The sequence below is a fragment of the Neodiprion pinetum genome, chromosome 1 (assembly GCF_021155775.2).
Source record: "Neodiprion pinetum isolate iyNeoPine1 chromosome 1, iyNeoPine1.2, whole genome shotgun sequence".
NCBI classification, from domain to species: Eukaryota; Metazoa; Arthropoda; class Insecta; order Hymenoptera; family Diprionidae; genus Neodiprion; species Neodiprion pinetum.
Window position 1 is genome coordinate 11,182,634 of NC_060232.1, and position 12,308 is coordinate 11,194,941.

The following is a 12,308-nucleotide window of genomic DNA, read 5'->3' on the forward strand; positions in this document are numbered from 1 at the left end:
AACTTTAAATTATTTACATTGAAACGAAAATGCAATGTTATGCAGCACTATGTATTAAATACCTGCAAAATGCAATAAATTGAATGATTGGTATTTAATCAATATACCAGCTGTTTAATAATACCAGCGATCAATGTCAGAGTACCAGCGAAAAATAATCCATCCAAGAAGATCGCGAAAAACCAGGATTTTTTTATTACGGCTTACAATGTACACCCTAACGTAGCCAAAAAATATCAAATTTTATTTCGTAAGTAGCTGAAGGTACTTGAGAAAAAAATATTGATTTGAAAACGATTAAGCATTCAATCAGTAATTATCAAATGTTCAATCCCTTTCATTACACATTTAATGTCATTAATCCGAGTTATAATAATTACAATAAGAACTTCGAATGTGGTCACCTTTATTTCAGGCTCAGCTTGATGATAATAGATTGTTCATCAATAACGTAAGATACGCCGAGCGTAATTAGTTTGGTGCACAGGATACTTTATACAACAAAAGTATGGTTAACAATTTTTTTTCACTCTAGCAGAGTATTGAAAAGAACACTTTTTAGTATTAGCGTAGAAAAGTGCACTTTTTTGTATTTCGATGCGTTCTTTTGTACTGCCGATTATTTTACGTACATAACACAGACAAAAAAGATTGGTAAAACGTTCTTACATTACATGAAAAATACAAACGTCGGCCGAAAACCTTAGTTTGCTACAGCGCTCGAATTCGCGTTCAGATTAGCCCAGAATTGCATTCGTTCTTCTAAAAAACCACTTTTTACTTCAGTTCCAAGTTCCGAACCATCTCCGATCTGAAGGTAGTTGTCGTCGGTTGAGTACTGCGTCCATGTCGTAGTTCCATCGACACCGGAAATAGCGGGTGTTCTGAAAATACAATTATTGTTTAACTATTTAAACGGCTAGGAATTACCGGCCTGTTGGCACAAATTAATAATATTTATGTTAACCTCGTACCCATTGATTGCAAAGGATGTCCACAGCTCTACCATCGTTTCCACCATTTCCAAATCAGCACTGCTCATGGTTTTCTTAAAAATTTGGAACGTCGATTCGACTGGAAATAGGTAAATGAGATCATCCCCATGTGCCACACCATATTCCACCGTAGAGCCACCGTAAAAGAAAGTGAAACTGAGGGAACCCAAGTAATTGAAGGTGTACAAATATTGCGGATTTACTGCTAGATCAAGCTGCCGTTGGAGCGCAGCGTAATTTGGATATATGTAGCGAGCGTCACTTATGAGCCTCGTAAGATTGTCGAGTATCTGCGGGGAGATGAAAAATACTGTTTTAGCATGCATAGTAAAGTTGCACACGTTTCGATTCTTTCAACATTCCCACCTCGGATTTGTTAGTTGAGAAATCATCGTTGAAGTAGAACGACTTTATGGATTTAACCCAAGCAGCTCCCGAATCCTCCTGATACGTCAGGCTTAACAAGACCGGCAAGACGGAGTCGACGTTCTCCACGAAGTCATTCAAGAGTGTCTCATTTTCGTAGAGTTCTAATTTAAGTACGTTGAGGAAAACAGGTTTCAGATATATGAAAAGAATTTACACTGATTACTACAGAGTTAGAGACGATACTACTGATGCTTCCAAGGTTTAAATGAGGTTGTTTTTCACGTGAAACTGATCATTGCGAGGTTTATTGAATCGGTGGTATACTGCCAGTGGATATTGGGTAAAAATTTAGGGCAACCTGGCGCAATATTTGATATGGCTGCAGATCGTCGAACTTGATATACCAGCAATGGTCGAAACGTTGTACCCACACTTATTCTTGCCTATACTTGCCTGTAGTTATGAACAGTCCTTCGTCTCGGTTGGTGCCAGTCATCCACGGTATATCGCGGATCTTACCGGCGTTGATCAAATTTGTAGGGCTGTCTGTAAGAAACGCGCCTTCCACGTCTGGCTCATCGGTCGCAGCCCAGACGACTGACGGCTGCGATCGCCAGGCGTAAAATTTAGAATACACGCCTAAGATGTCCGAAATGTTGGTTTCCCGCAGGCAGTTGACGAGGGATTCCGTCGTGGCATTTGAACATCCGACATAGCCGCCAAGTTCGAAAGCGCGATCCGCATAAGCGGCTCTGGGCATATATGCCCATGGTGATAAGGCGGATCCGCTTTGCGTTATGAATTTGTGAAAGAGCCCTGTTGACGTGGAAATTTATGTATGGATAATTGAAAATGCGCTATGGATTAATTCAAGAAATATTTGTGTTCCCTGACTTGACTTAATTACGCCGAGTGTCTACTTTTAACTAATTCTAAGTTTCTCACCAGTTGTCGAATTTGAAAGCGTTAGGAGATGAACGGAAGCAGCGCCTGCACTTTCTCCGAAGATTGTTACGTGATCGGGATCACCGCCGAAATTTCCTATGTTATTACGAACCCATTTCAGTGCAAGGACCTGATCCTTAAGTCCCCAATTTCCTGACGCCACCTCATCACCGGTGCTCAAAAACCCCATTGGACCCAAGCGATAGTTAAAAGTAACCAAAATCACATCTTTGTCCGCAATGTATACTGGGCCATAGGTCTGTGACGATCCGGAGAGGTATGATCCGCCGTAAATGAACACCATCACGGGAAGTACCGTCGAGCTTGTATTTTCGGGAAGCTAAATGTATAGAATGCTCAATGAATTAATCAAGTTACGTATATGTAACCGAGTTTATGTAACTATTGACGTTCCGACCTAGTTTGAAACGCTAAAATTTCAAACCCATGCGTTCACCTGCTTACTTGGCAGTCTTTTTAATGTATGCATAACGTACCGTTATTTTCTGTAAGTACTTGCCTTTGGCGTGTACACATTCAGGTACAAACAGTCCTCTTGCCCCAACTTTATACCAGCTAATACTTGTGGGCACATGCTTGGATCTACAATAGCGTTCCGCGTCCCGTTCCAACCATCCGCGGCCACTGGATCGGCGAATCTGTAAATTGGAAATGTGGCCTACAGAACGAGGGATATTAATATGCGAGAGTACTTTTAGCCGCAAATATCAAATTTTACAAATATATCGTCATTCGGACTGCTTGAATGCTCGGTCTTGCAAATTCTGTGCATCGTGATAATGAGAAAGAGTGAGTGCATTTCAATCTACGAATATTTACATCTTGGGTATATCGAAAAAATTAAGGGTGATCACCAATTTTTCGTTTCACAAAAAAATCCTCCGTTCACTGGTAATAAATCTGGTTTTTTTTCTTGGACGTATCGAGGGGGGAGGGTAGTACCGATTCCAAAGAAATCAAATTCACAAAATGCCCGATTCGGGCAGAAATTTTTTCACAGCAAGAATATCCTGAATCCCCTAGTATTGAAAAATAACATCGAGATCAATTTCACAGATCATTTCATCCCGCATAGAAAAAAATCGCATTAAATACCGCAGTAATCTCTTATAGGTTCAAAGTAAGTAACGAAAGTGCACGTTGAAGTCGAACTTTTTTTTTCCATCTGATGTGCGGTCGCTGAAAGGCATCCATCAAATTATTTATTGTTACGGGTATAATCTCCATCTGATTATGTAAAACTGTCTCAGTGTGGCAGCTGTAGGAACGATTCTATAGAATTTAATGAAATCTATAGAAACAAAATTGTAAAATAGTATCTGCAAAATTCATTTCCATACAATCGATTAAATTTCCACCGATTATATTAAACGTGAGCAATGTGCAAATACATGAAAACGTTATGATCTAAAAAAGTATCAGATAAATGGTTTTTAAATTTGTGTGCTCACGTACCTGAGGGATCCCGTCGGGGGTTGCGCATAAGGGATTCCCAAAAAAGCCGATATATTACGACCATTGTGGGTGGTCAATATTTTGCCTCGTAGGTCACCCTGAGTAATGGTCACTTCTGGTTGACTGGTACTTTCTGCTTGGGTATAAACTGGACGTGAAGAGATGCTCAGTAACAATGTCGCAAGTAGACATTTTGTCCCGTTGAACGAAACCATCGTCATATGCACGTCGGTCTGTGGCGAGGAGGTCGTCAAGACTGATGGAATCGACCAACTTAGAATCGTATACTGAGCGAAAATCACTTCGAGTGATTTATAACGGACCTATTCTTACGCTTGTATGATGTGCATGTCACACATACAAGCAGACGACCAACTTATCTGCCAACTATGATATTTTATTCGCTCATTGACTCTGAATCTCATCATCACATAGCAGAAACTCTCCAAGATTATTCCATCCTCATAGAATACGAATAGGAACTGATAAGCAAGGCCAGTGACATGATTAAAATTAATAGGCTCTGATACGATCCGATACGATTTCAATCGTCTTTCTGAAATTTTCAATACATCTCTGTATAGCTTTTGCAGGAATATATAAACGTCGTGGAAGTCAAAATATATCATCTGGCTGCAGTAAATAATTTCACTGCAATAGGTTTTCAAACAATCGTGAGGTAAAGTCAGCTGCTACGAAATAAATTAATCCTAAAGTTTTTTAATTGTCAATAACTGAAAAGATACGGTTGACAATAAGTTGTTTAAATCCAATTAACAATATCATTGGATGTAAGTTAAACCAATACGCTGTGTCCAAATCGCATTATTGAATCGTGAAATAAAGTTGAATAAAAAATCAACATCGTTTCTAAAATTGATTAAAAAATTTCTGGAGCATTATTTGCTTTTAGTCTGATTAGATTTACATCTAATCAGACCAAATGAAATGGCATATTTTTATCTAAGCCGGTTGAGTCGTTCTCGGTTCGCCGTTGGACGAAAATCTGTTTCATACACACGCTTATACACAGACCACGCCTTCTTGCTGCTTGTTTCAGTATAATAGTGGAAATGAATTGATCATACGTCTTTTACCACCGTAAAATTTGATGAATTGAATCCGAAGACAAAGACTCGCTTTGAATGACTATTCTTTCGACGAACATACAGCCAGTAAAACGGATCATAATAGGGCCGTTCTACGGAGCTCTGCAGTGGTGCACGGATGATCGAGGATATTGTAATGAAGGTTAAAGGGACAGTCATAGGTACAGTCAGGTAAAAATCTTGACAGAAGTTTCTACTCATTATAATCATCCCGAACGCAGTGTCGGTACAGGAAGTTTAAAATGGATGGAACGACTCTGTGGGCAGTAACCTTGAAGGCTGTGACCCTTGAAGCTGTTCCGCAGGTTACACCCAAACCCTTGGACCTCCCACCTCCTAGCCCTCGCATATGATTCATGGGATATACAGTCCTTCCTACCACAGAAAGGAACGAATCAGCCTTGTTGGGGGTCGTTGAATGTTGGTCTGGTATTTTGTACCGCCCGGAGGTGAAGGTCCAGGGGTAAAAGACAGTTAGCAGGAAGTCGCATCGTGTACCGCAGTCTGTTACCCGCACACCGGGGATCGTAAGTCCAAGAAATCCCTCACTTAGCCGTAGCTTGGTAATGTTAACACCCCTTTGACCGACTTGGGACAAATCGCAGATCGTGGTTGGTGACGATGATGAAAAGAGATTCAATACCCTCATCGACCTCTGCTGCAGTTCATCGTCAGATGCGACTCACCATCGTTACCAAGGTGCTTTGTGGTCGTAGCTTTACAGTCTGTGCCAAGACGAAGGAATTAATGGGAGCACGTTGCTACCGAAGGGTTAATTCACTTCCAAGTTGGCTTTGAATTTCGCGATCCCTTCTCCACACGCCGTGCACTCTTTGGCATCAGTGCGATCACCCTAACGACTGCAACGATCCGCAAAAGCTTCTTTCAACTCAACCCCAGCCTGTAATTGAGTTTGCGGGAATAATTACGAGTCGACTGAATTCCGGAAAGCGTAATCAGCCGAAAAAAAGTTGAAGTAAAGAAGAAAAATGAATTGTAACCGTTATATTAGAACCATTAACCACCGCCAAAAACAGATCCTGATACATGCATCATGCTCGCGGTTTAATCGGTCGATCACAAGCCCTTCTATTGGTCGACTTTTCCCTTCTCCAAGTTTCGAAACACTCGCAAGCGTTTTTTATTGTTTGCAGGCGGAACTGCAAGCGTCTCTTTTTCAACTAACTACATCATAGGTGAAGTTGGCTCAGCGGAAGAGAGCCACACGTGGTAGCGACGCTCTAGGACGTGCTTAGTAAGCGGTTCCATTGTGCACCGTTTGCGGCAGATAATGGCGCACAGATAGCCTGAACCTAGATCCCGACCCTCGACGTGCTGCAATGGGAATTGCGACGTGCAGGTTCCCCTCTTTGGCCTTAGCCACAGCGCCGAAGGTCACAGGTTAAAGACACTGAGGCCCTTGATAGACGCTGTGTGCTCAAAGACAGCCGGATCTTGAGATCGCGTAGCGTGTATAGTCCAAAGACTAAGTACGCGTCCGATGATGCGTCTCATGATCTCAGTCGATCACCACCTGCTACTTCCTAACGACTCACTAACTCGTTCAGCACTCTCAGAGATAAATCTACCTCCATGCTCATTATTAGTCATAAGCAATTTGAACAATCAATCCTCAGTTGGTATCATATTGAAGTCGGTAACCTTATCGTAACGATTTATGCTGAGGAAAAATTCTCATTTTGCCAGTGTGGAATTGTTTGAAATTAAGTAAATTGTAATAATACAAGACATAGACTCGTATTCTGAAATCCCAGTTTTTTCAAAGTCCTTGCAAATATGATAAAACAGTAATGTTTTCCTCAATGTTTTGTTACGATAACGTTACCAACTTCAGCCTCGTTAATTCGCGAAGATCGCGGAAAAGCACCACTACCGGCTTGTCAGTTGGCTCGACTTCGGGGATCGTTAAATTATTGAACTTGGATTCACCGTGACATTGACATAAATGAGCTCGTACTGATCCACTGGCCGAAGTTTAACCACTTCTCGCCTAATTGTTTCCTACAAAATTCATTAATTTCCAGTTGACGTCGTTTAAACGATCATAATGCTGAGTGGGCACCGTACACCATTATCTGATGTCTATTATGCGGTTTGACTGGGGGGAATCAAGACTCACTCAAGTGAAGTTGTTGTAGTTAACGAGGACGAGCGTGATGCCGAGAAGGGAATAACGTCCTAGGACTTACCAGCCGCGAGCTGGAGTTCGTTTCTAAAATCGAATCGACAACTATGATGCCACGTGAGCTCTGTGAATCTCGTCCCCTGATCCTTCGTTGACCAGAATTTAACCAGGTGGAACAACACCGCGCCTTATCGCTCGATCGTCAGATTATTTTATTCGCGACGCTGAATCAGGGCTCCCATTGATTGTGCCCCGTGGCTGTTTTCCCGTAGCGGGGGAACTCTATAACACATTTCTGGCTGCGTTGCTTGTGGGTTAAATTTAGGAACGCGTTCAAATTCATTCTGACGTAAGAATAAAATGAAGCGTAAAATACTGTGAATATTAAAAATTATCGCATAGCGCGGAAATCATTTCATTTATACAGGGTGTACACGCCCCGGGAAAAATTGGAGAATTTTTAAAAAAATTACTGGTACTTCGGGAGCTTATTTGACATTTTTCCTAACTAGCCCACAACTGATATTGATAAAAAGAATTCTCTTTTTTACAAATCGAATCAGTCTCACGGCCCATAGAAGCTCTATGCTTGCTTTGTTTCTTTATTTATTATGGTAAATGCAAGAAGAGATAATGGAGAAACAAAATCAGCCCAAGTCTTTTTAATTTTCAATGAACAATTAATGGTAAAAAGAGCTGATATTGATGTTCTGTGACTAAATTTGAATTTCTCACGACTATGGAATCCTAAAAAATCAATGATAAGGTAGTCTGTGATCTTGTCTTATCGGAATCAATTCCAAAATAACTTATTATTAAATCGGAATCGAATAGTTTTCAGTAGGTATATGCAAAGTGCTTGATTCTGCGAAAATAGATGTACAATATTTTGAGTTTTCTTTAGAGATGGTGATAAAGAAATAGGACTAATTTCGGTCGGAAACAATGTTTTACAATTTCGATTAGTGTTTACGTTTTCGGATTTACAGGAGCCGAATGATGGCTCTTCAGAAAAATATTGGTCAGTCTGTCAGTCAAAATTTAAAGCTTTGCTGCATAAATGTATAATTGCATCGGAATTCCATGTTTCCTAAACTTTAAATTATTTACATTGAAACGAAAATGCAATGTTATGCAGCACTATGTGTAAGATACCTGCAAAATGAAATATATTGAATGATTGTTATTTATTCAATACTAGCCGTTTAGTGATACCAGCGATCAATGTCAAGGTACCGGCGAAAAAAAAATCTAGTCAAGAAGTTCGCAAAAGACCGGGGATTTTTTATTACGGTTTACAATATACACCCTGACGTAGCCAAAACATATTAAATTTTATTTCGTAAGTAGCCGAAGGTACTTGAGAAAAAAAAATTTATTTGAAAACGATACAGCATTCAATCGGTAATTATCAAATATTTAATCCCTTTCATTACACATTTAATGTCATTAATCCGAGTTATAATAATTACAATAAGAACTTCGAATGTGGTCACCTTTTATTTCAGGCTCAGCTTGATAATAATAGATTGTTCATCAATAACGTAAGATACGCCGAGCGTAATTAGTTTGGTTCACAGTATACTTTACATAACAAAAGTATGGTTGGCAATTTTTTTTTTCACTCTGGCAGAGTATTAAAAAGAACATTTTTTAGTATTAGCGTAGAAAAGTAGAGAGTGCACTTTTTTGTATTTCGATGGGTTCTTTTGTACTGCCGCAAGAGCGATTATTTTACGTACATAACACAGACAAAAAAGATTGGTAAAACGTTCTTACATTACATGAAAAATACAAACGTCGGCCGAAAACCTTAGTTTGCTACAGCGCTCGAATTCGCGTTCAGATTAGCCCAGAATTGCATTCGTTCTTCCAAAAAACCACTTTTTACTTCAGTTCCAAGTTCCGAACCATCACCGATCTGAAGGTAGTTGTCGTCGGTTGAGTACTGCGTCCATGTCGTAGTTCCATCGACACCGGAAACAGCGGGTGTTCTGAAAATACAATTATTGTTTAACTATTTAAACGGCTACGAATTACCGGCCTGTTGGCACAAATTAATAATATTTATGTTAACCTCGTACCCATTGATTGCAAAGGATGTCCACAGCTCTACCATCGTTTCCACCATTTCCAAATCAGCACTGCTCATGGTTTTCTTAAAAATTTGGAACGTCGATTCGACTGGAAATAGGTAAATGAGATCATCCCCATGTGCCACACCATATTCCACCGTAGAGCCACCGTAAAAGAAAGTGAAACTGAGGGAACCCAAGTAATTGAAGGTGTACAAATATTGCGGATTTACTGCTAGATCAAGCTGCCGTTGGAGCGCAGCGTAATTTGGATATATGTAGCGAGCGTCACTTATGAGCCTCGTAAGATTGTCGAGTATCTGCGGGGAGATGAAAAATACTGTTTTAGCATGCATAGTAAAGTTGCACACGTTTCGATTCTTTCAACATTCCCACCTCGGTTTTGTTAGTTGAGAAATCATCGTTGAAGTAGAACGACTTTATGGATTTAACCCAAGCAGCTCTCGAATCCTCCTGATACGTCAGGCTTAACAAGACCGGCAAGACGGAGTCGACGTTCTCCACGAAGTCATTCAAGAGTGTCTCATTTTCGTAGAGTTCTAATTTAAGTACGTTGAGGAAAACAGGTTTCAGATATATGAAAAGAATTTACACTGATTACTACAGAGTTAGAGACGATACTACTGATGCTTCCAAGGTTTAAATGAGGTTGTTTTTCACGTGAAACTGATCATTGCGAGGTTTAATTGAATCGGTGGTATACTGCCAGTGGATATTGGGTAAAAATTTAGGGCAACCTGGCGCAATATTTGATATGGCTGCAGATCGTCGAACTTGATATACCAGCAATGGTCGAAACGTTGTACCCACACTTATTCTTGCCTATACTTGCCTGTAGTTATGAACAGTCCTTCGTCTCGGTTGGTGCCAGTCATCCACGGTATATCGCGGATCTTACCGGCGGTGATCAAATTTGTAGGGCTGTCTGTAAGAAACGCGCCTTCCACGTCTGGCTCATCGGTCGCAGCCCAGACGACTGACGGCTGCGATCGCCAGGTGTAAAATTTAGAATACACGCCTAAGATGTCCGAAATGTTGGTTTCCCGCAGGCAGTTGACGAGGGATTCCGTCGTGGCATTTGAACATCCGACATAGCCGCCAAGTTCGAAAGCGCGATCCGCATAAGCGGCTCTGGGCATATATGCCCATGGTGATAAGGCGGATCCGCTTTGCGTTATGAATTTGTGAAAGAGCCCTGTTGACGTGGAAATTTATGTATGGATAATTGAAAATGCGCTATGGATTAATTCAAGAAATATTTGTGTTCCTTGACTTGACTTAATTACGCCGAGTGTCTACTTTTAACTAATTCTAAGTTTCTCACCAGTTGTCGAATTTGAAAGCGTTAGGAGATGAACGGAAGCAGCGCCTGCACTTTCTCCGAAGATTGTTACGTGATCGGGATCACCGCCGAAATTTCCTATGTTATTACGAACCCATTTCAGTGCAAGGACCTGATCCTTAAGTCCCCAATTTCCTGACGCCACCTCATCACCGGTGCTCAAAAACCCCATTGGACCCAAGCGATAGTTAAGAGTAACCAAAATCACATCTTTGTCCGCAATGTATACTGGGCCATAGGTCTGTGACGATCCGGAGAGGTATGATCCGCCGTAAATGAACACCATCACGGGAAGTACCGTCGAGCATGTATTTTCGAAAAGCTGAATGTATAGAATGCTCAATGAATTGATCAAGTTACGTATATGTAACCACGTGTATGTAACTATTGACGTTCCGACCTAGTTTGAAACGCTAAAATTTCAAACCCATGCGTTCACCTGCTTACTTGGCAGTCTTTTTAATGTATGCATAACGTACCGTTATTTTCTGTAAGTACTTGCCTTTGGCGTGTACACATTCAGGTACAAACAGTCCTCTTGCCCCAACTTTATACCAGCTAATACTTGTGGGCACATGCTTGGATCTACAATAGCGTTCCGCGTCCCGTTCCAACCATCCGCGGCCACTGGATCGGCGAATCTGTAAATTGGAAATATGGCCGACAGAACGAGAGTTATTAATATGCGAGAGTACTTATAGCCGCAAGTATCAAATTTTACAAATATATCGTCATTCGGACTGCTTGAATGCTCGGTCTTGCAAATTCTGTGCATCGTGATAATGAGAAAGAGTGAGTGCATTTCAATCTGCGAATATTTACATCTTGGGTATATCGAAAAAATTAAGGGTGATCACCAATTTTTCGTTTCACAAAAAAATCCTCCGTTCACTGGTAATAAATCTGTTTTTTTGTCTTGGACGTATCGAGGGGGGAGGTGGGTACCGATTCCAAAGAAATCAAACTCACAAAACGCCCGATTCGTCAGAAATTTTTTCACAGCAAGAATATCCTGCACCCCGTAGTATTGAAAACTAATATTGAGATCAATTTCACAGATCATTTCATCCCGCATAGAAAAAAATCGCATTTAATACCGCAGTCATCTATTAGATTCAAAGTAAGTAACGAAAGTACACGATAAAGTCAAACTTTTTTTTTCCACTTGATGTACGGTCGCTGAAAGGCATCCAACAAGTTTTTCATTGTTACAAGTATAATCTCCGTCTGATTCTGTAAAACTGTCTCATTGTGGCAGCTGTAGGAACGATTCTATAGAATCGAATGAAATCAATAGAAACAAAATTGTAAAATAGTATCTGCAAAATTCTTTTCCATACAATCGATTAAATCTCCACCCATTAGATTAAACGTGAGCAAAGTGCAAATACATGAAAAGTGATCGGCTCGAATTTATGATCTAAAAAAGCATCAGATAAATGATTTTTAAATTTGTTTGCTTACGTACCTGAGGGATCCAGTCGGGGGTTGCGCATAAGGGATTCCCAAAAAAGCCGATATATTACGACCATTGTGAGTGGTCAATATTTTGCCTCGTAGGTTACCCTGAGTAATGGTCACTTCTGGTTGACTGGTACTTTCTGCTTGGGTATAAACTGGATGTGAAGAGATGCTCAGTAACAATGTCGCAAGTAGACATTTTGTCCCGTTGAACGAAACCATCGTCATATGCACGTCGATCTGTGGCGCGGAGGTCGTCAAGACTGATGGAATCGACCAACTTAGAATCGTATACTGAGCGAAAATCACTTCGAGTCATCCCCCCTCAAATATCACTACCGTATGATGACGTTGCAGGATTACTTGTTA

The 12,308-nt window shown here is 40.6% G+C and overlaps 3 protein-coding genes across 3 annotated transcripts in view; 1 reads left to right on the forward strand and 2 right to left on the reverse strand.

Moving 5' to 3' along the window:
- Positions 1–12,308, forward strand: part of LOC124212304 (uncharacterized) — a 169,786-nt gene that overhangs the window by 133,459 nt on the left and 24,019 nt on the right. The gene's annotated exons all lie outside the window — the stretch shown is intronic.
- LOC124212380 (esterase E4-like) lies at positions 174–4,073 on the reverse strand. The gene is made up of 7 exons (XM_046612352.2): positions 3,786–4,073; positions 2,830–2,968; positions 2,310–2,649; positions 1,818–2,180; positions 1,362–1,525; positions 975–1,285; positions 174–884 (listed from the first exon to the last, which is right to left on the reverse strand). Exons 1-7 carry the CDS (start codon positions 4,004–4,006, stop codon positions 704–706), a joined length of 1,719 nt encoding a protein of 572 aa, XP_046468308.1. The 5' UTR covers positions 4,007–4,073; the 3' UTR covers positions 174–703.
- Positions 8,304–12,232, reverse strand: LOC124212429 (esterase E4-like). Its single transcript, XM_046612485.2, has 7 exons — positions 11,947–12,232; positions 10,981–11,119; positions 10,461–10,800; positions 9,969–10,331; positions 9,512–9,675; positions 9,125–9,435; positions 8,304–9,034 (listed from the first exon to the last, which is right to left on the reverse strand). Exons 1-7 carry the CDS (start codon positions 12,165–12,167, stop codon positions 8,854–8,856), a joined length of 1,719 nt encoding a protein of 572 aa, XP_046468441.1. The 5' UTR covers positions 12,168–12,232; the 3' UTR covers positions 8,304–8,853.